At 36.1% G+C, this 21,898-nt stretch overlaps 2 protein-coding genes across 2 annotated transcripts; one reads left to right on the forward strand and one right to left on the reverse strand.

Annotated features, from left to right (window-relative positions):
- Window positions 1–422: 422 nt before the first annotated feature.
- Window positions 423–4,548, reverse strand: LOC145571277 (uncharacterized). The gene is made up of 5 exons (XM_081630341.1): window positions 3,926–4,548; window positions 3,637–3,706; window positions 2,986–3,267; window positions 2,523–2,771; window positions 423–1,010 (listed from the first exon to the last, which is right to left on the reverse strand). The coding sequence occupies exons 1-5, from the start codon at window positions 4,546–4,548 to the stop codon at window positions 423–425; spliced, it is 1,812 nt and encodes a 603-aa protein (XP_081486467.1).
- A 3,726-nt stretch (window positions 4,549–8,274) lies between these two features.
- LOC145570585 (transcription initiation factor TFIID subunit 12-like) lies at window positions 8,275–18,603 on the forward strand. The gene is made up of 8 exons (XM_081629706.1): window positions 8,275–9,006; window positions 9,367–9,528; window positions 15,716–16,324; window positions 16,416–16,490; window positions 17,113–17,191; window positions 17,306–17,370; window positions 17,734–17,769; window positions 17,860–18,603. Exons 1-8 carry the CDS (start codon window positions 8,317–8,319, stop codon window positions 17,965–17,967), a joined length of 1,824 nt encoding a protein of 607 aa, XP_081485832.1. The 5' UTR covers window positions 8,275–8,316; the 3' UTR covers window positions 17,968–18,603.
- The last annotated feature ends 3,295 nt before the right edge of the window (window positions 18,604–21,898 follow it).

A 21,898-nucleotide genomic window follows, 5' to 3' on the forward strand; every position in this document is an offset into this window, starting at 1 on the left:
CACCAACCTTCCAGACGCAACTCACTATCTACACTTAACAAAATTCCTTGACCCGGGGTACCCTTCAAGTACCGCACCACTCGCAAAGCTGCCTCCTAATGTTCAATATGCGGTGCTTGCATAAACTGTGACAATGTGAATAGAATAGGCCAAGTCGGTTCGAGTAACCCCAAGATAAATCAACCGTCCCACAAGCCTCCGTTAAGCCTCAGGATCTGATAAAAATTCGCCAGTGGCAAGACCCAGTTTATGATTTTGTTCAATGGGTAAGCCACTTGGCTTTGCCCCTAACAAACCGGACTCGAAAATAATGTCCAAAGTATACGTTTCTTTGGCACAGAAACAAACCTCCGAACTGCGGGCAATTTCGATACCCAAAAAATATTTCAAAGGACCAAGGTCTTTCATCTTGGAATAGTCACTTAGATAGCCTTAAAACCAACAAGTGCAGCGGAATTGTTACCAGAGATAATAAGATCATCAACATATACTAAGACATTAATCTGAATTTTATCTTTATTATATGTAAACAGAGAATAATCAGAGTAAGACTGTAACAAGTCATACTTTTTCAAAGCTGAAGTCAATTTTGCAAACCAACATTGCCGAGCTTGCTTTAAGCCATACAATGACTTTCTCAGTCGACAAACTAGAGTAGGGTCAGAATTCTCAAAACTAGGAGGCAATTTCATGTATAGTTCATCCCGAAGATCACCATGCAGAAAGGCATTGTGAACATTCATCTGATGGAGTTTCCAATTTTTACAAGCGGCAATTGCGAGAAATGCTCGAACTATGGTCATTTTTGCAACTGGAGCAAACGTTTCACCATAATCGATACCTTCCCGTGGATGATTCCCAAAAACAACTAAATGAGACTTAAGAAGTTCAACCTCACCATTGGACAAAAATTTTGTCTTATACACCCATTGACTCCTTAGAGCCTTTTTATCTGGTGGAAGGTGCTCTAGAGTCCAGGTCCCATTATTCTCCAAATCTTGTATCTCTTCCTGAAAGGAATGGTGTCCTTCAAACAAGTATATTATTCCGATAGAGGGTTCGAAATAATTAGAAAGCTAATTATTCAGTGAGGTCAAGTGATCGGAATGCCTGGGTGGAGGCCGCTTCCGATCAATAATATTAATGTATAATTAATATTACAGCTTAATCTTGACTGAACCCTTCGCGTCACACCCAAGCAACTAGCGAACCGAAGCGATGAATTAATTCGAAAGGAATTAATGAGTCGCCCGAGTAATTAATATTTAGACGTCGGAAATTCGAGCTTGGAGCGTCGAAATCGAGCGTCGGAAGTCGAGTCGAAAATGATAAAAGACGAGACGGGAAAATTACTAATAAATCAACTAAATGACTAAAATACCCCTAGTGTCGGAATGCCCGAGTGCTAGGGGCATATAGTCTAGCAAGGTGGCTAGCAAGCGCATCAAGCCAAGCCTAGGCTGGCTGGTGCGTGCCACACACCAACGCTAGCAGCAACAAGCTAGCAATGCTAGCTAGCTAGCGTGCTAGCACTGCTAGCAGTGCGTGCGTGCTGGCGCGCAAGGGCAGCGATGCATGTGGCATGGCGCGCCACGCCCAGCACGAGCATCAAACCGAAGCTAGCAGCCCGCACCAAGTGCGAGGCTTGCTAGCAAGCTGCAGCTAGTAGCCCGCACCTAGTGCGTGGCGTGCTAGCATGCTGCAGCTAGCAGCCCGCACATAGTGCGAGGCCTCCTAGCAGTGGCCTTCGGCCAGCAGCATCCCGCACGCATAAGCCTGTTGGGGGGAAGGTGGTAGCAAGCCATGGCAGCCCACTTGGGGTGCCTTGGTGCCCAAATGGGGCTGCCATGTGGCGCAAGCAAAGAGGGGAGTGAGGAGGTAAGTTGGTCAGTTTTTACAAGGAGAGTGGGGAGCAAGTTTGGTCCCCCCTCCTCCAAATGGTCCTCACCTAACCTCTCATGTGAGCTTGACACTTGTTGATTTATTAGTAGCTTGCTTATTTATTTTATTTTAGATTTAAAATAAAATGAATAAAATCAAAATCTCCCACATGGAAAGATGATGGGAATTTTGAGAGCCTTTGCCTATAAATACCAACCTTGGGTGTTATGATTCTTCACTTGAGTAAGTGTTGAAAAAGGCATCACAGTGTGAAAACCTTTGAACACTAATTACTTGGGTTTTGAGGTCGGGCCTTGCTAACTCCAAGGCAATAGACCGAGTTTGGTGCTCGCGTTGCGGGTGGACTTCGAAGGAGGTCTCCGTGTGAGCGGAGCTAAAGGGCTTTCAAGTAAGAGCTCAATTTGGTGAGCGAAGCACGCTACAAAGGTAATAATCTCTTACTTAGTCTTGTGTTTATGTTAATTATGCTTATGGTTATAATTATTGTGAGTTTGGTTTTGGGGTCGGGTTTCCTTCCGCGGTGGGTCGGACTCACCGAAACCCAACACTTCCTTCATCGAATGCCTCTGACCCTCAGATTTCATAGCCTATTTAAACAACCGTGGGTCATGCCCACTCACAATTGCTGCAAGAAACTTACGATAATTCATAGAAAAATTATCACAATTTATATAATGTGATATAGGATAAGGGGTACCTAAAGAAGGTGTGGATGACGGAGGAGGAGAAGGTGACAGATTTTTAGCAAATACGGAATGAGTCACAAAATCACGAAGTTTGACTGAAGGAAACTTTTCACGAAAGCCATGGCTCAATAACTCTGTGGAACTTTGCTTACTATGAACATGCTGCTCTACGGGCTGAGGTGCCTAGTGTTCGCTGGATGAGCTGCCAGATGCACCATGGTCACTAGATGGGCTGCCAGACGCACCAACGTCTGCTGGTTTTCCAGCGGGTAGAATAGTAGCTGGGGGCTGGTGGTGCGTGGCCTCACCAGCACCCGCTGGTTTTCCAGCGCCTAGTGGTTGCTGTTCTTCGTGGCGAGTGCTGCTGGGAGCTAGAATTGGTAGCCTCGTCCCCTACCTGTAGCCCCATATTTTCACCCAAAAAATCTACATTCTCATCCCGCACTTCATACTTAATGAAATCGTCATGAACATCCCAACGTGACTCATAACCTTGAGAAATAATATTAACATCTTTCGGGGAACTAAACGGAAAAATATCCTCAACAAACTTAACGTCACGAGAAACAAAGAAAACCTTAAACTCAAGAGCATACAACCTCCAACCTTTCTTTCCAAACGGGTACCCTACAAAGACGCACTTCCTACTCCGACTTGCAAATTTATTTCCATTGTTTTTCTAATTATGAGCAAAACATAAGCACCCAAACATCCAAATAGCATCAAATTGAGGTGGTTTATTGAAAAGAATTTCAAAAGGAGTTTTATTGTGAAGTAAAGGAGTAGGAGTTCTAAAAATCAAGTGAGCCGCATCAAGAATACACTTACCCCAAAAATAAATAGGTAATTTGGCTTGAAATCTCAAAGCTCTCCCTACTTCCAAAATGTGTTTATGTTTTCTCTCAACCCTCCCGTTTTATTGCGGTGTACCCACACAAGAGGTTTGAAAAATAATCCCAGTTGCAGCAAAAAAATCAAGTAAACAATTAAACTCGGTACCATTGTCACTTTGCATGACTTTAATTGTTTGGGAAAATTGTCTTTCTACCATAGCAACAAACATCAAAAACATACGTAACACCTCAGTTTTATCAATCAACAAGTATATCCACACTGCTCTGGAATAGTCATCAACAATAATTAAAAAATAATGAGCTCCGCACGACGAAACATGATTATATGGACCCCATAAATCACAATGAACTTTCTCAAATATTCTAGATGCCTTATTATCACTCAAAGGAAAACTATTTCTAGGATGTTTAGCACACATACATACTTCACACCCTTTATTTAGACTATCTTTACTATTAACAGTAGGAAAAAAACTTAACTACTTTCTCGGAAGGATGACCCATACGACGATGCCATAGCTCCAAATTAGACCTTGCGTCGATAGCACCAACATGATGCACGAATCTGATTTGCTAAAATAGTACAATACGTCCCTCCTAGCTCCCATTCCAATCAACTCCTTCGTTTGATCCTGTATAGCACACATATAAGAGTTAAATTGGACTACACAATTAAGCTCATCATTAAGCTGTGAAACAGAAAGTAAATTACAACTCAAATTAGGAACATAAAGCACCCCAATTAGAGTAATTTTGTCCGACAAACGAACGGAACCAACAAGAGAAGTCAACACTGTTTCACTGTTTGGTAACCCTACTGAACATTCAAGACTCTTTGTGTCAAAAAGCCAAGATTTTTCTCCTGTAACGTGGTGTGTAGCTCCGGTGTCAATAATCCAAGATGTATCATCAAATTTATTATTCACACGATTCTCGACAATTGTGGTATTGCCCACCAAACCTGTAATATCTTTTGATTTGTCATGTATAAATAACTGACAATTAGAACTCAAACCAAGACCTTGATTGGTCAATGTAATGGCAACCCCACGGCCACTATTGCACTCAATGATTGATGGTGGTGGAGTATTGCATTCGTCCACCATGTTTTATATATATATATATATATATATATATATATATATATATATATATATATATATATATATATATATATATATATATATATATATATATATATATATATATATATATATATAATATTAAAATAACCTAGGGCTCCGATACCATGCTAAACTTTGTGGAAACACAGCTTAATTCTTATTAATTATGGAACACCGACCAATATATAGAGTACAAGCAAACCTAGAATTACCTTATCTTTGGTAACCTAGAAACTAGGAAATAATCACAAAGATAAACACAATTACCATAAACAAACTCTATCAAATATACTATAATATCTCGGAAAATATATCCACAATACATGCCATTCTTCTGGATATATATCGAAACATTTTTTCAATGTAATTCGCATATGAGCTTTGCAATCACATTTTGATGATTCCTTATTTCTTTGAGGTTTAGAAAAGTCAACTACTTTCAAAGGTTTTTTCCCTTCGCAATGACAAAAAAAATTACGTCTGATAGTCCTACCATGTCTAGTGTCCGAACGATCTTTACGAACAACAAAACCATGTTGTTTAGCATACTTTTTATGAAAGACAAATACCTCTTCTTGAGTCTCAAAGGTTTGGCCAATAAAAGGTTCATCATCATTATTTTCCTCTTCAATCAAAGGTCCATTCAAATTAAAATCAAGCATGGTAAATTCTGTAAACATGAAAATAAGTAGCCTTTTATTAACAAAACATAGTTTATTGCATATTAATTAGAAACATCTCAAACAAAAGCTATAGCATCTACTTAAAAATCATCACAATAGCATATATATTACTACCCAAAAATATTTCAACCCAAATTGATAAACCTTAAAATATTCGTAAAAAAATTTAGGCCAAATTTCATGTTATTATATGGGTGTTATTCAATATGGCAGAAGTTAACTCAATGTCTATATTCGTTAAATTTCAACTCCATATACTACCCCCAAAAACACTCACTTTTCATTCCAATTTCATGTGGGTTTCATTGAATAGGGATTATGCAAAAGAAACAAATTCAAATAAATTCTATAACTGAAACTATACAATTATACAAAAGAAGAAAAAAAATAGACTTTTGGCAAAAGTAACACGTTGAATTGAATGCTATGTGCTATATATAGCATTTGCCATAATTTTTTTAGGAAATTTTGACTTTTACCACCTCCATAAAACGACTTATTTGTTTTTACCACCTACATAATTTAAAGTTTTATTTTACCACCTCATAAAAAAATTAAAGTTGGTTTTTCCCACCAAAACCCAACTCTGGCGATGGAAAAGTGTTGTGGGGTCCACAGTTTTATGTTTCCCTCCAAATTAAATGTCTCCGAACCCGATTTCCCTTTCTCTCTTCAATAACCCCATATTCCCTATTCATTTCCTTTCAATTTCTCACCCACCTTCCATTAAAATTTATGAATTTCTCTTCTCTTTCCTTAGATTTTTCATCTCTTTGTTAAAATTGAACCCTAAATTTCTCACCTTTTTCCTTTACTTTGTCATCTGGCAGTTGAAGGAGAGGTGACACCACAAAAGCAGAACAACTAAGAAAGGCGTCGTCATCTTCAACAAGGATGGGACCAAAAGCTTGGGTCTTTGTTGACGAAGATTCGAGAATCCTGACAAAGAAGTAAGCCTTGCCATTGGAACTCTACATTGGCATCTTTTCTCTTTTGAAGGTGATAGACTTATGGAAGACATTTGCTTCTGCAATTAACAACCAACAACATTAATATTTATTCTAATTGAACACAATTATCATTGCCAAACCTTAATTATATCAACCAATTACAATTTCAAAAAACCCCAAATTAATTTTTCTTAACACGAACCCTAATTTTGAACCTTTGAATTTGGGGCTCAATTCGTAAATGATATTAACAATTACAATGATACCAAAACATTGGAAGATAATTACGGCAATAATTGCGAAAATACATTTAATAATTCATGTAATTTGGGAATTAAGTGAACAACTTACCTTCTTCCAATTTCTCAATCAACTGGCTTTTTCAAAGAGCACAAATCTGGAAATTTGGATGATAAGATTGTTAGGGAAGAGCAAATTTTGAGGATTTTGGGAGAATTTGCCAACTTAAAGCTCAATTAAAGTTCATTTAGGAGAAATGAAGAAGACGTATTTAAATAAACAATGAAATCGAAAGAAATTGGGGAAAAATTAGAAAAGGAGTCATTATTGTGGTCCCACAACACTTTTCTGTCACCGGAGTTGGGTTTTGGTGGTAAAAGCCAACTTTAATTTTTTATGAGGTGGTAAAATAAAACTTTAAATTATGTAAGTGGTAAAAGCAAATATGTCGTTTTATGGAGGTGGTAAAAGTCAAAATTTCATTTTATTTATTGAAAAAAAATTCCCAGTACAAACTTGAACGTTTTGTTTTGGAAAAGTTTGAATTTTTTTAGGATAAATTAATATGAAGAGAGAGAAAAAATGAATTTGGAAAAGTCAAATATTTTGAAAAGATATGATAGCTAATATGTGGGCAATTAAAGATCAATTAATAATTATCTTTTCCTAAATTAAAGGAAAGTAAATATCCATATTTAATGTCTCGTTCTTTGTATCTATACCTAATGTTCTTTCCGCCTTTCTTTGCTTTAATAAGCACGCGTTTTATTCATTTGGGCTTGTCGTTTTGATCCAGGTGTACTATGCCTGGTGAAAATTAAATGTACAACAATCCAAGTATACAATAAAAAAAAATTTTAACTAACAAGTTTAACTCGTGACGGGCTAAATACTAGTTAGATAGAAAGGGAAGGAAAATAAAGCAACCTAGACTTGACAACACAATATGAGTAAAGTGACTCGGCATATTCGTCCTTCGTCTGCGCAAATCAGATCACCCTTGTATCTACTTCCCTCCACCATCTACTCATGCTTTCCTCCTCAATTGAAACTGCACAGGAACCACCATCTCCACCATTATTTTCAGCGGCTTCGTCGTCAAATTAAACGAAAACCCTAAGAAAAAAATAGAGAAATTAGGGCATGGTTAACCATTAAAAGAGAAGGTTATCGTTCTCCTCCATTGAAACTATTTATAAGCTTTGATTACTCAGTCTCCATTAAAGCTACTTTCACCACTGAAGCCGTTGAATCGTTGATACCTCATCAGATTTCTACTTCAAAGTTACAATATTAACCCTAACTTATTTGTTGAATTTATGAATTACCCTATTGATATTACGTAAAGGACTAAGGTCTTGTTTGGTAAATGGCTTTTCATTGGCTTTTTTTTTTATTGGCTTTTGGCTTTTTTATTTGGTCAAACATCCAAAATTTGTGTTTGGTAAATGGCTTTTTTAGCTAGCTAAAAGCTGACTTTTAAGCCAAAATGAAAATCTACTTGGAGTAGCTTTTGGCTTTTGGCTACCTAAGTTACTAATAATCCAACAGCCAATTTTATCAAACATGTTTTTAGACTATAAAAAGTCAAACACCCAACAAAAAACCAATACAAACAGTCAGTCAAACAACTTAATCAAACCAACCGACAACCAACAGCCGGCATTCAATTGCCAAACAAGGCCTAAATGTCACCAATAAAAAGAGGCAAAGAGCACAACCTCCCCCACAAAAGCCACAACTATAGTACTGGAACTCCCAAGTTGTCACTTTCCACTTCAATCCATATAAATAGTCACTCCCTTCTCACCTCATCCAAAAATCCCCCAATTCAATTCCTTTGAAAAAAACCCCCCAATTTTAATCACTCTAATTCAATGGAACCACCAACACCACCTTCATCACAAACCACTACTTCACACCCAACAGACCCTTCTCCCTCTCCTTCTCAACCACCAACGCCTTCGCAACAACCGCCGTCGCAACAACCGCCGTCGCAACAACTGCCGTCTACTCCTTCTCTTCCACCCCCACAACTGCCGCAACAACCACAATCACAACCGCAGCAACAACCACAATCACAATCACAACCGCAGCAACAACCGCAACAACAACAACAGCAACAACCACCACAACAACAGCAACAACACCACCAACAACAACAGCAGCAGCAACAACACCACCAACAACAACAACAACCACCTTCAAACCCTAATCTGAACCCCACAAATTCACACCCTTCTTACCCCCAGCAACACCAACAACACCAACAACAACATCAACAACAGCAACCGGTTGCATTTAGTAGACCAGCATGGTCACAACCTACTTCCCAATATTCACATTTCTCTTCCCAATTCCAGTCATCAACTTCATCTTCTGCTGCCCCTCCGCCGCCGCAGAGGGGTGGCATTGCTATTGGGGTTCCTGCTCATGCTTCATCTGGTCCGACTCAACCCGCCGCCTCGTTTTCTTCCGCTTTTGGTGTTCAGTATGGTGCTTCTCTTCCTCGCAATCCTGTCAGTCTTCCCGATCCTTCTGTTGTCCCCTCTTCCTCCCCTTCTCCGGTAATTTGTCATGTTTGTGTTTTTGATTGATTTGAGTTTTTGATTTCATGAATTGGGTTGATTTGTTTTTGATTGATCGATGTCAAATACTGGAATTCGGCTTTCTGGGGTTGATGGGTCGATGCTGGATTTTTGTGGGAGTTTATGTTGAATGTTGCTTTAGGTTTTTGGTTGAAATTTGATTTTGTGCTGTGAAATTTCAAAGTATATGTTGTTTATAGATTGCTGTTGTTTGGAGCAAGAATTGGTTTTTATGCTAGAAATGGAGATTGATGAAGTAGTATTTGATCATGCTTAATTGTGTTGATTTCATACTTTGTGATCACTATATGCTCAGTTGTGTGTGGAAATGTTTTGCAGGCAAAGCCTATAATGCATGGAATGCCGAGCATGGGGATGATAGGTTCTCAGATACGGTCTGGTGGGGTTTCGCCTTCGGCGCTTCACCAGCAAAGACCAATGCAGGCAGCTTCTGGAATTAGACCCCAGGCTACTTCCAATAATATGCCGTCTGCGACCCAGGTTATGTTTGGTTTCTTTGGATCTTCTTCATTGGTTTTATTATATTAGATCAAAAGTCCAGGTTTAGTGTTTCATTTAGTGAGTTGTAGTGAGTTTTTCATTTGTTTGGTATCTTTTTGTGTAAATATAAGATTGAGAACAGATAACTTTAGAGCTGCAGTAGAGGAAGAGGAACAAGTCTTATTAGTAAATACACATTATATTCGCATCTTCGCTATCTCTCGTTAGAAATTTGACATGATATCTCCAATATATTCTTTAAGCTAATTATAAAGAAGAATTGCAATAACAACAGCAATGACCTTGAATTAAGCGGTAGAATCTAGGAGAATCATATTTTCCATCAAACCTAGTATACTTTGGGAATATCTTGTGAATCAAGTATAGTCTACTTTTATTTCTAGATAGTAATTGTATTCAATGTCTGCAATAGTATAAACAAGTGGACGACCAGCATAAAGGAAGTATTTTTCTTAAAACCCAACAATTGGGATTATATTGATAATCTGACTGAGCTACAACATCAATACTTTTATGAATACTGTCTACCCATAATCGATTGCCAACCTCCATGGGTTGGAAAATGGAATTGTGCCAAACTATTAACAACCTTATTACCACTATACTTAACAAACAAAAAGACAACAAATCAAAGCTAGATAACAAGGCATAAATATCTAAAATAAAAAACAGATTGCTGCTACCCCTCTTCTTGTCACTCAAAGTTTGAATTATTGGAAGACAATCACTTTCCACAGAAACATTCTTCATGTTCAGTTCTAGAGCCATGCAATTACTCAGCTCCCAAATCTCGACAAACTGAATTGATGCCCCTGCCACCACTCTGCCCTCCTCATTCCTAAGAACAATTCCTAATCCCTTATCAACCTAACCTACTGCTTCCACATTCACCTTTACTTGACCTGCACTTGGAGACGCCAAAGAAGATGTGAAAGAGTGAGTGACCCACCCTTTGAAGTAGTCGCTGCATTAGAACAACCAGAATGCAGCTCATTAATAATCTTCTTTGCATACTCAAAAGTCTTCAATGGCTCCATTATCTCCCCCTCAATCACAAATTTATTCCTAGCTCCCCAAATTGCCCAACAAGAAGTTATTAATTCCCCCAACATATTACTTGCCAAATGCTCGAAACAGGCAGCCCACCATTCAGTAAAAGAAGAGGGTTGCAAACTAGTTAAATGCTCGTAAGGACTGATTTGCAGCAAGTGTGGTGCTTTTCTTTGTGAAATCAGTAGTTTAAATTAAGGCTGTATGCTGGTTGATGCATCTAGTTTTACTGTGGACGGTTCTAGTTGAAGTATGTGTGTTTGCATTGTTTGAGAATTAATTATTTAGAATTGATCAGTGGAATAATTTAGTGTTTTCGGAATCTGGTGCTTGTGTCTAGTTGGATTCCATGAGAGGATTTTATCTCGTATATGTAATTTAAATAAGTTGAAGAAGCGTTATCTTGAAAAATAGCATAAATCATGTCCCTTGGGAATAGTCCTTGGTGTCTGGGATATTCAAATATGTCTAGATTCAATTCAGTAAGATACATGGTGGAAGGCTAACTTTAGTTATTTGAGCTTTATGCTTTCATTACATTGTAACCTCATTCATCTTCCTTTAGAGGATGTACAATCATTAACTAAACAAATAGTCCATGGCTTCCTCTCTTGCTCTTTCTCATCCCTTCACATTGTTCATGTTATAACAAATTTTTTTCTTTCTTCAACACCCACCCCACTCAAGAACTAATAAAAAGTAGTTCATCTACTTTCTGCTATTAGTGCGATACACCACCACATGCTTTCTCTTATGCTTGGTGAATTGGTGATTAATCATCAAAGTACATAGTAAAATGATAATAATGATTAGATTTTAATCGTCATAGCAATAATAATAATGGAAAAAAGTAAATAAGCAATTACCATGATTAATTAGCAAAGAAGAAATTAAGAATATCACAAGTAATTTATGGAGAGAAAAGAAGTCCAAATGGAGAAAAGTGAAAATAAATCAATATGGGTGGCTAGTTATAGAGTTTAAACTATATGATGTCAAAAAAAATTTGTTGAAGAGAATTCATACTATGCCCTATATTTGTTGAACTTATTTTCACTTATTATAGAGAAATTGAGTTCATGTAAGAGTTTATAAATATAGGAAAAATAAGTTCTGATGAGTGAAGTTTCATGTTCAATTGACAACCAATATAAGTAAAAATATGTTGTGATGTGTTTGTTATATTCAAATTAGTTATAAGATAAGCTCAAAGAAAAATTAGGGGAATTGAACCTGAAATTGGACTGATTGGGCATGCTTAAGATCACTACTTGGGGGTACAAATGGATGTTACTCACCAGAATGACAAGTTTTGGTGCGTAGTCTTCTTAGGACACACTAGCGATCATTGTTTTGTTGAGCTATCAGCCAATTTTTTAAAATATTTTTTTTTTTTTTTTTAACTTAGTCGGTTCATGTAGGGCCACTTCCATATGAACTTGAATTGAGTCATGATATAATCATTTTATAGTTCATGAACTTGTAAAGACATGTTAACATGAATGTGGTCCACTAATTATTTTTTATTTGTGAATTGTGAAATATGGATTATGGAGTAAGATTTATCCATAAAAGTTGGTTTGTGGACCATATTCATGACATAAAATTGTGTGAAGGCTATACTGAAGTATAAAAATTGAGCTTATGTAATGACAAGTTTATGAATTACTGATGGAATGAACCAAATCATGCCTTGATTCATGTATGAGTGGGTTCTGTATCATCTCATGGAATTAAGTTTTTTGGCTTATTGCTAACTCAAATACTTGTGAAGTCGCTGTTTTAGGGTGCACTAGCCAAAATTATTTCAATTTTTTTTTTAAAGTTTGTCAGCAAGGCTAATGTGGCGTGCATACCAATCTGGGCTTCATACTTGTATGTTGCTTAGATTTTTCTAATTATATCCACAACACGACTAAAAAATTTCCAATGACATGTTTTCTATAATATAGAAGAAAAAAAAATGGAACTTATAAATAGGCACCCATATTGATTTTTTTTTTTAAGAAAGAAGGCACCCATATTGATTGATTTTTACTAGTGGTAATTGTCATTATTATTTTATTAAGGGTGTATTTTTGTAATCACCAATTGACCTACGTAATGGGGAATTGTGTTTGGTGTAAGATAGAGGAAAATGTGGAGGGCTATAGCGATTAACAATAGTGGGATGGCATACTTTTTTTTCAGTTGGCTGATTTTTCAAGAAAAAATATGTCATGACAAGAATGATGTGTGGGAGCGTGATAGAGACTGATTGTCATGAACTTTTTTTTTCTGTGCCATTTTCATATGAGCTGCTCACTTCACATTGCCTTGCCATGAAGTGGGTTTTAATTTTTATCGATTTGGAATAACTTCTATAAGATTTTTTCCCTAAAGCTATATCTTATGAAAAATTTTAGTAAAGGAGGAGCATAATTGCATGTCTTTGTTTGAGCCTTGTTGTATGGGGCTACAAAATTCTTCCATTTGAAGGGTGAATGTTGATCTTATTGAAGGGTAATGCCAATTCTTTACATGAGTTTATGTCTGTGTTGGCTATTCTAGTGAGGATGGATTGCATTTTACCTGGAGGGAGAAGGTCGAATGTTGACCTTATTGAAGAGCTATGCCAAGTCTTCATATCAATTTTACATCTTTGCATGTGCAGCTATAGTAGGAGAATATCCAAATAATATTTTTAGAATCAACTGATCAAGGTTTTCTACTTTTCCATGAATTCCATCTAAATATAGTTGAATTTTATTGGCATGAAATTCATTTATATATTTAAGAAAGATGTAAAGATAAAGTCCTTGTTTGATATGACCAAAGGAGTAGCCTACCCTTGGAAGAAAGTCTCCAATGTAAGACACAATGTTCGGGTTTGGTTGTTGAAATACCTAGTTTCTTGGAAATGGTGTTTGACCAGGTTGGAGTATCTAATTTGTTGTTACAATTTGGGGCAAGGGTTTAGAGTACATTTTGGATGATGTTATTTCATGGAGTTCCTATGATGTTTCAGTTCCCTTCTTTACAACAGCTGTAGTAAGAAAGCTACATGGTATGAAGTGGTTTGTGGAAATTAGAATGCAAAGCATTGGGACATTATCTCTAAAATGCTAAAATTCTTGATTATATGGAGGTGCTTGTAGTGTTTAGCTTAATTCTTGAAGTTACATTTGAATCCACCGACCAAAATTCTGCAATTGGTTGAATTCAAAATATTCAAATCAGCTTGTTGGTAGTTCTGCAAGTTGACAGGGTATTAACACTAATTTCTCAGAGCTACTGATTTAGACCTTTCTAGAGGCCTCTCTTTCTCTTATTTATTCTTTATTTCTCTGAAATGCACTCTTTCAAACAATATATATATTGTTAATACCTTTTAGTTCCTTGTTCCTAGTTGCTCTTCTTGTGGTATTGGCATTTGTGTTTGTCTCTTGTTGGAGCTTATTGTGTTGGACCCTGGTTAGTTCAAGTAAACTCACTCACCAAATTACAAGACTATGCACTAATATATAGTTGAATAAAAAGCCAAGAGCAACGTGGGTTCTATTATTGGCAAATGTCGTTTGAAACTTGGGAGTGAAAATTTTATGAAGTGGTGCCTTTGTTGCTTTTCAGCAATTGATGTGCACTTGTGGTTTTACATTTCAAATCATTAGTAATCTTGAAGAAGGATAAGCTCTATGAGCTTCACGATTTTGGTTCTTTTTTTTTTTTTTTTTTTTTTTTTGACAAACACTGAGCAGAAATTTATATTGAAAAAACTTGATTTTGGTTCCTTTTTATTTATTTATTTATTTTTTTTTATTTTTTACATTGATATTCCTTTTTTTTTTCCTTTACATATGCTCCTTAGATTTGATTATGGCTATGACTCTATGAGAGTGATTTTTATTTTATTTATTTATTTATTTTGACAGCTTATATTTCAATTGGCTCTGAACATTTGTAGTAGTAGAGTATTTAATGTTTAATTTTGTACACAACTGGAATTTAATTAGAAGACACTGTGAGTCTCAATGATTTCAAATTGATGGATTGATGGGTTCTCAAATAATAATAAATTACACGTATCTATTTTGAGTTCTCAGTTTGTCAGGTATCTGATGATGTATATGTTTAAAGGACTTGGGTATTGAAGTGTTTGTCAGGTCTTGGATGAATAAATAGACTGAGAGTTTTCACTTTCATCAGGATAAAGTTGTGTTGCTTAAATTTACCGTCATAGGGAATGTGATAATGTATTTCTGGATTGTTCATGTACTCTGGGCCTCTATTATTATGTAAAGTCATTTTCTCCGCTCATTGTAGCTGTCTGCACAATCTTTGGATTATTCATTATTTCTATTTAAAGTCAGCTGATGTCTGTGACTTGTTTTGATATCTACAATTCTACATGATATTATTATAATATTATATTTACTAAAAATATATTAGCACAAAATTATTCCTAAGTGGGGCTTTGATCACAAAAGTCCCTTAACTACGGGTGTCACAGAGAGCCACTCTTAAGCTCTAATTTGTTTTCCAGTCAACATCTTCTACTGGCTTTTGTTGATTAATGTGAATGTATATCTATACTTTTTAAAATGTAAGCATTTCTGCCCTTTTTTGGAAGAGGGAAATGCTGAAAATTGAGTGTGGATGTGAATCTTCATACTAGATGTAAGGTTTGACTGATTTTTTTATTTTTATTCTTTAGTTTTTATTTTTATTTATATATATATTTTTTTTTGAGGGAAAATTTAAGGCTTAAGGTTTGATTGATGAATGCTACATAAGGGCTGGGTTATATAATTTTACACTTGAAGTTGGATTTTTAGTTGAAGGCCCCACCAAAGGGGAGTTTTTGCTGTCAACCAGCTTATTTACCCACCCCTTTCTTCATTTGGCCCTGGTTGTCACCGCTCATGCTCTTCTTTTAGCATGCCCTTTGTTCCCATTGTTTTATTGGTTGTATGTGTCACATATATACTTAGCTGTTTGTTGTGGACTTGCGGTGATCAAAAGTTATTGCATTTCTGTAGAATTTTTTATTCGCTTGTCTTTCGTTGTATGTAATCTACTTTCTGTGCCTAGACAATGTAATGATGTGGTATATGCCATCTGTTTTCTAAATATGCAGAATTTCCAAGGACATGGCATGTTGAGGGCCTCTTCTGTAACTTCACCAAATACATCAACACCCAGTACATCACAAACCCAGCAGTCTCCACATCAGCCATGGTTGTCTGCTCAACAAGGGCGCCCCCCTTTGCCCTCTCAATCTTTTAGACCCCAGGTGAATCCCCAGTCACTACAGCAGAGACCTCATATCCCTCAGCAGCCACCTCAGCCCGTTCAAGCAAATTCCCAACCACAGCAATTATTGCAATCACAACCGCAACAGCAATTACATCCTTCTCAACAGCAACAGCAATTACATCCCTCTCAACAGCAACATCAATTCTTATCATCTCCACAGCAGCAGCAGCAGCAACATTTTTCAGCATCAAATCAGTCTCAAGAGAATTATGGACAGCAGCTCCCAGCATCAAGAGTGTTGCAACCTTTACCTAATCAACAACAAATTGTCAGGGTACAGGGATCAGCAAATCAGAAGCCTCCCTCCTCTGCAACGGGGCAAGTAGCCATTGTCCATTCTGGTCCTATTGAGAATGTAAATGCTGCAGAAATTCCTGAACCTTGTAGCACTATACTCAGCAAAAGAAGCATCCAGGAGCTTGTGAACCAGGTGAATGATCTTTAACATCTACTATTTGCCCTTGCATAGTTGCATTGGTCAAGATTTCTGAATATTTTAAGTTCTCACTTTTGATCAACAGATTGATCCATCTGAGAAATTAGATCCTGATGTTGAAGATGTTCTAGTCGATATTGCTGAAGATTTTATTGACTCGGTGAGTTTGAACCTTCACCTCCTTTATTCTGATAATCTTTGAGTTTTAACCTTCACTTCCTTTATTGATCAATATTGCTGAAGATTTTATTGACTGGTCAATTTTTTTAGTTAAGCTTAAAAAATTATTTTGGTACATATGAGATAGTGCTGAGAATGCTGTACAGACCCCTTTCCCCCTCTTATTTTAGAAGGTGTTAAATATTATGGGATGTAGCTAGTTTGAGTATTTCTTATACCATTGAATTGCTTATGCTCATATTCTGCTGGTTGTAAGGCTCTTATAATGCCATACTGTGTTTCAGTTGTGCTACTGATTTACTGAATAATTCAATTCCTTAACTGATTTAGTTATATGTTGTACACCTTTTGTTTCATATATATATATATATATATATATATATATATATATATATATATATATATATATATATATATATATATATATATATTCCAATTTTTCTTCTTGTTTGAAGCATGTTGTCACCTTTGACATCCTGGAAGCTGCATCCTCACTGTACCCTTCTTGTCAATCAATTATGAAACATCTTTAGTATATCTTACTCAAACCTCCCATGCATCAAATTAATATGATAATGCTGTTGTGCATCATTTCTGAGCAGGTTACGACATTTGGCTGCTCATTGGCCAAACATAGGAAGTCAAACACATTGGAAGCAAAGGACATATTGCTGCATCTAGGTCAGTGACGTGGATAATACATATACATAACGTGTACTGTCATATCATACTTTTTAAGCTATCAATATCTGGTTTGTCTATATTCTAATTTGTGAATGTGTTTTGTCATTGCAGAAAGAACTTGGAATATGACTCTTCCAGGGTTTACTGGAGATGAAATTAAGACCTACAAGAAACCAGTAAGCTACTATCAGATAATGTGCTAAAGAAAAATGAGACATGAAATATACTTAATAGAAAACTAGACATGAATAATCTTGATCAATCCCACCTTTCTGTTATTTAAGAATAATTCCAGCTTTATGAAATTAATCGGAAGTGTTATTCTTATATACAATAGCTGACCTGACAAAGACAAAGAAAATAACAGTAGAGATAAATATAACCAAATTTTTTATATTACTCAGGATTATTCCCTGAAAAATGAAAAGGTGGGATTTTTTTTCTTGAATGTGGTTGAAATTGAGTTATCCATGTAAATTTTTTGTTTCATTAATTGATTTACTACGTATCATATTGATGATCTGTTTTGGTTTCCATAGGTGGTTAATGATGTTCACAAAGAGCGCCTAGCACTGGTACTTGATGATTTTCTTTGTAGATTCTACTTTATTGTTCTCTAATATGTCCTTGCCTTGACTCTGTTTCTCATTTTCATCTTTGGGCAGATAAAGAAATCTCTCACTGGAGCTGACAATAAAACCTCTGCTGGACCGGCTACTGGAAATGTTAAAGGGCATTTGGCTAAAGCAACTCCCAACGTTGTGGGATCATGAGTCTCGTTTGACTCGTCTTTGCTTCAGAAGATATATTGGTGACATTCTATTCTTTAGGCTCAAATTATTTGGCCTGGAGTATTTTTGTAACTCAGATTATGTGACCCAACTCCGAGCTCCTGAAGTCCTTTTTTGGGGAGTACAGATGCTGTGTATTTAGCGGCTTTTGGTTCGGAACTGTTAGATTTCCAACTGTTAGTGAATATCATCTGTTCATTGAGGGGGAAAATTGTAAAGGGAAAGGGCCAATTAGGGAAGGCAAGGAAGAGTTTTGTCACATACCGACCACTAATTTTATGAGTGGTATAGAGAGAGATGATTTTGGATGATCGGAATATGAGGTATTGATTATCTTAATTTACAGCATTTAAAACATTTGCATATATATACTCCTATTTAGGAAGCAAACGGTGGGAGACATTGTAGAGATGTGAAGCTTTGTGTCGCCTATTCCAACAACTCGTACGTAATTAACATTGAGCATCCATTGTCATGCTGTTTGTATTTTGGTTAAACTCATCTCTTTTGGTATGCTATTGGAAAGTTATACAAGTATTCTCTGCATTACTACTGATTGTATATGGGAGAATTGGTCAGGTCTGATGTATATTGAGTAAACTTAACAGGAATATATACTACGTTTAGAAAATTTTTCATCTTTGGTCAGGTCTGATGTATATTGAGTAAACTTAACAGGAATATATACTACGTTTAGAAAATTTTCATCTTCGGCAGCATCTGATTTAGCGATCGAGTACCATACTACCGACGTTTCTAAATGCGTTTGTTGAACTATTGAAGGCGATTCACCCAGTAAGGGCATGTTCTGATTTACTGAGCTGAATTGAATTGAACTGAACTGATTGGAGCTGAGCTGAACTGAACTGAATATTTTATGAGAGAAAGAAATTAGAAATTGAACTGAACTGATTGGAGCTGAACTGAACTAAACAGAAAATAAGCTGAAGAGAGCATGCCCTAAGTTGCCATATATTCTACGTCGTATATAGAGCTGTCAAAAGCTGACTCGACCCGAACCCGATTATTAACCGACCCATCTGAACCCGATAAAATGGTGACCCAAACCCGACCTGACTCGACCTGAAACCAACCCTAGACCCGAGTTGACCAATTTAAGACCCGAACCCGAACATGAACCGATCTAGAGATGACCCAACCCGAATATAACCCGTAAATTATTGACCTGAACTGAACCCGACCTGAACCGAAATTGACCCAAACTCGTTTTAACCCGTCAAAACCCGAATTTAACCCGACCTAAATTCAACCCTACCTATTCCTAACCTGACTCGAATTTTACCAGACTTGTTACTAACCCGACTCGAAATTCAATCCGACATGTTACAAACCCGACCCGAAATCAACCCGACTTGTTATTGACTCGACCCAAATTCAACCCGACTTGTTATTGACCCGACCCGAATTTTACCCGACCTAAAATTTAACATGATAATGACCCAACTTGAAAATGACCCGACATGATTATAATCGGCAAATTATTGACTTGCCGACTTGAACACAAGAATGACCTGACTTGGAAATGACCCGACCTGATTATAACCCGCAAATTATTGACTTGCCGACTTGAACCTGAGAATGACCCGACTTGGAAATGACCCGACCTGATTATAACCCGCAACCCGAGAATGACCCGACTTGGAAATGACCACACTTGATTATAACCCGCAAATTATTGACTTGAACCGAACCCGAGAATGACTCTACTTGGAAATGACCCGACTTGATTATAACCCGCAAATTATTAACCTAAACCGAACCCGACTTGAACTCGAGAATGACCCGACCTGATTATAACCCGCAAACAGTTGACTTGAACCGAACCCGACTCAAACCCGAGAACGACCCTAACTCGTTTTAACCCGTAAAAACCCGAATTTAACCCGACCTATTATTCACCCGACTCGAATGTAACCCGACCTTTTATTAACCCAACTCAAACCCGGGAAGATGTATGACCCGACGTGACCCAACTCAAGCATGACCCAACCCAAATCCGACCTGCATAGGTTTCGATATTAACCTGTATTGACCCGACCCACACTAACCCGACCAACACTAACTCGACTTAAACCGGACCCGTTTACCCGAATTGACAACTCTAGTCGTATATGCTTGTGGACTTGTGGTTGATTAGTATTCTATTAAAGTCTAATCATTGAGGTTAGTTAAAGCCTTGGGGGTGAAATTAGTGTCATGTCGGAGCTTGGGCTCCATTTATACTCTTTAATCTCTTTGTAATAATGTAGAGTAATTTTCTTGAAGTCAACTGATTTCTTTTCTTTTTTCGAAAATCATAAAAAGAAAAGAAAATCAATAAAAAAAAATTACATTAATTGTGTAATTTTGCAAAGTTGATTTTGACCATCTTTGATTGATTAAAAAAAATCGTGTCAATCAATTTTTTGTGTGCTAACAACATTTTTTGTGATTTTGTTATAATTTTTACTTAAATTGATATTATAATATTTTAGGAAATATCTATTTTCCTTTGATGTAAATTTTTCTAGATATGGAACTATGAAAGACTCTTCCTGTTTTATTAAATGTTTAGATTTTTGTGTTTAGAGCTAGATGAATATCAAAAGCTTTTTTCGCGAAATCCTATTAATTTTTATTTTTATTAGAACGAGTTAAGAATGAGGGGTATTTAGCTATCTATAACAAAATAGGGAGACAAAGAATATTTAAAATTAAACTAACTAATTAAGGGCATGTTCTTATTTACCGAGTTGAATTGAACTGAACTGATTGGAACTGAAATGAATTAAATTGAATATTTTATGAGAGAAGGAAATTAGACCTGAATTGAACTGAATTGAAATTAAGCCGAAGGGAATAGACCCTAAGCATTAGTTAAGATATAAAGATTCAAAGGTGACTTTGAAAAAGAAATTAAATACAAGTAGTAGCTTACGTAATTGCATTAATGCATTCTATGCCGTGAGCCCAACTCTTGAATTTTGTTTGAACTTTGATAATGTCCAATTGAATATTTGAATGGATGGACATTTTTTGGAAAAATCAAATTCAACGGTTTATATAATACATTAAATTAGTACTCCATTTAACGGTTTAGTAGAAGATGATTTTATGACTAAAAAGTTTAAACCAGCAAGTAATCCTCAAAAAGCAAGATGCAGTGGGTTAAGCAACTTGTATGAAACTTTAGTTCTCATTTAATAAAGCGGAGACCCTTTTATGTTACTTGTAGTTTTTCCGACTATACCTTGTCAACTTGAATATATTCAAATTTTTTTTTTTTTTTTTTTTTTTTTTTTTTTTTTTAAATGGTGAGATAAAAACTCTATCGAACCGACTCTTAAGAAAATCCCCTTCTCCCAAACATTTTATATAGTGGGGTTCAAACTTGTGACCTCAAAGTCACAAGGTGAGTTACCCATCAACTCTACCAGGCTTTACTTGGTAGCAACAATTTATTTATTTATTTATTTTTTTTTTTGACAAAATCTTTTTATTGGTTAGTTGGTTTTTATGAATAATGCATATCTCTATGTCTAATCTATACATTGTACTTCCTCCGTTTCAAACCTTTGTACGTAAATCGATATAAATTTTTATTCATCTTTGACCGTAAATATCTTTAATCTCAAACTAGCAAAAATTATAGAAAATAGATATTAATAATCTACTCACCAAGACGAATAAAATTAGATCCCACATGACTATATTTGTTTTTATAAAGAAATTTAAAAGATTCTCTTTTATTTTTCAAAAGTCAAAGATTCCAAACAGAAACATCATTGTGGAACGGAGGTAGTATGTTTCAAGCTCAACAAAAAAAAGTCATTTTGTAAAGCTTAAATTTTCATATTTCATTTAACTTTTTATTGTTCTCCATACGCACTTTGAGAGACTAGACATCATTAAA

The sequence above is a fragment of the Chenopodium album genome, chromosome 12 (assembly GCF_948465745.1).
Source record: "Chenopodium album chromosome 12, dcCheAlbu1.1, whole genome shotgun sequence".
Classification (NCBI taxonomy): Eukaryota; Viridiplantae; Streptophyta; class Magnoliopsida; order Caryophyllales; family Amaranthaceae; genus Chenopodium; species Chenopodium album.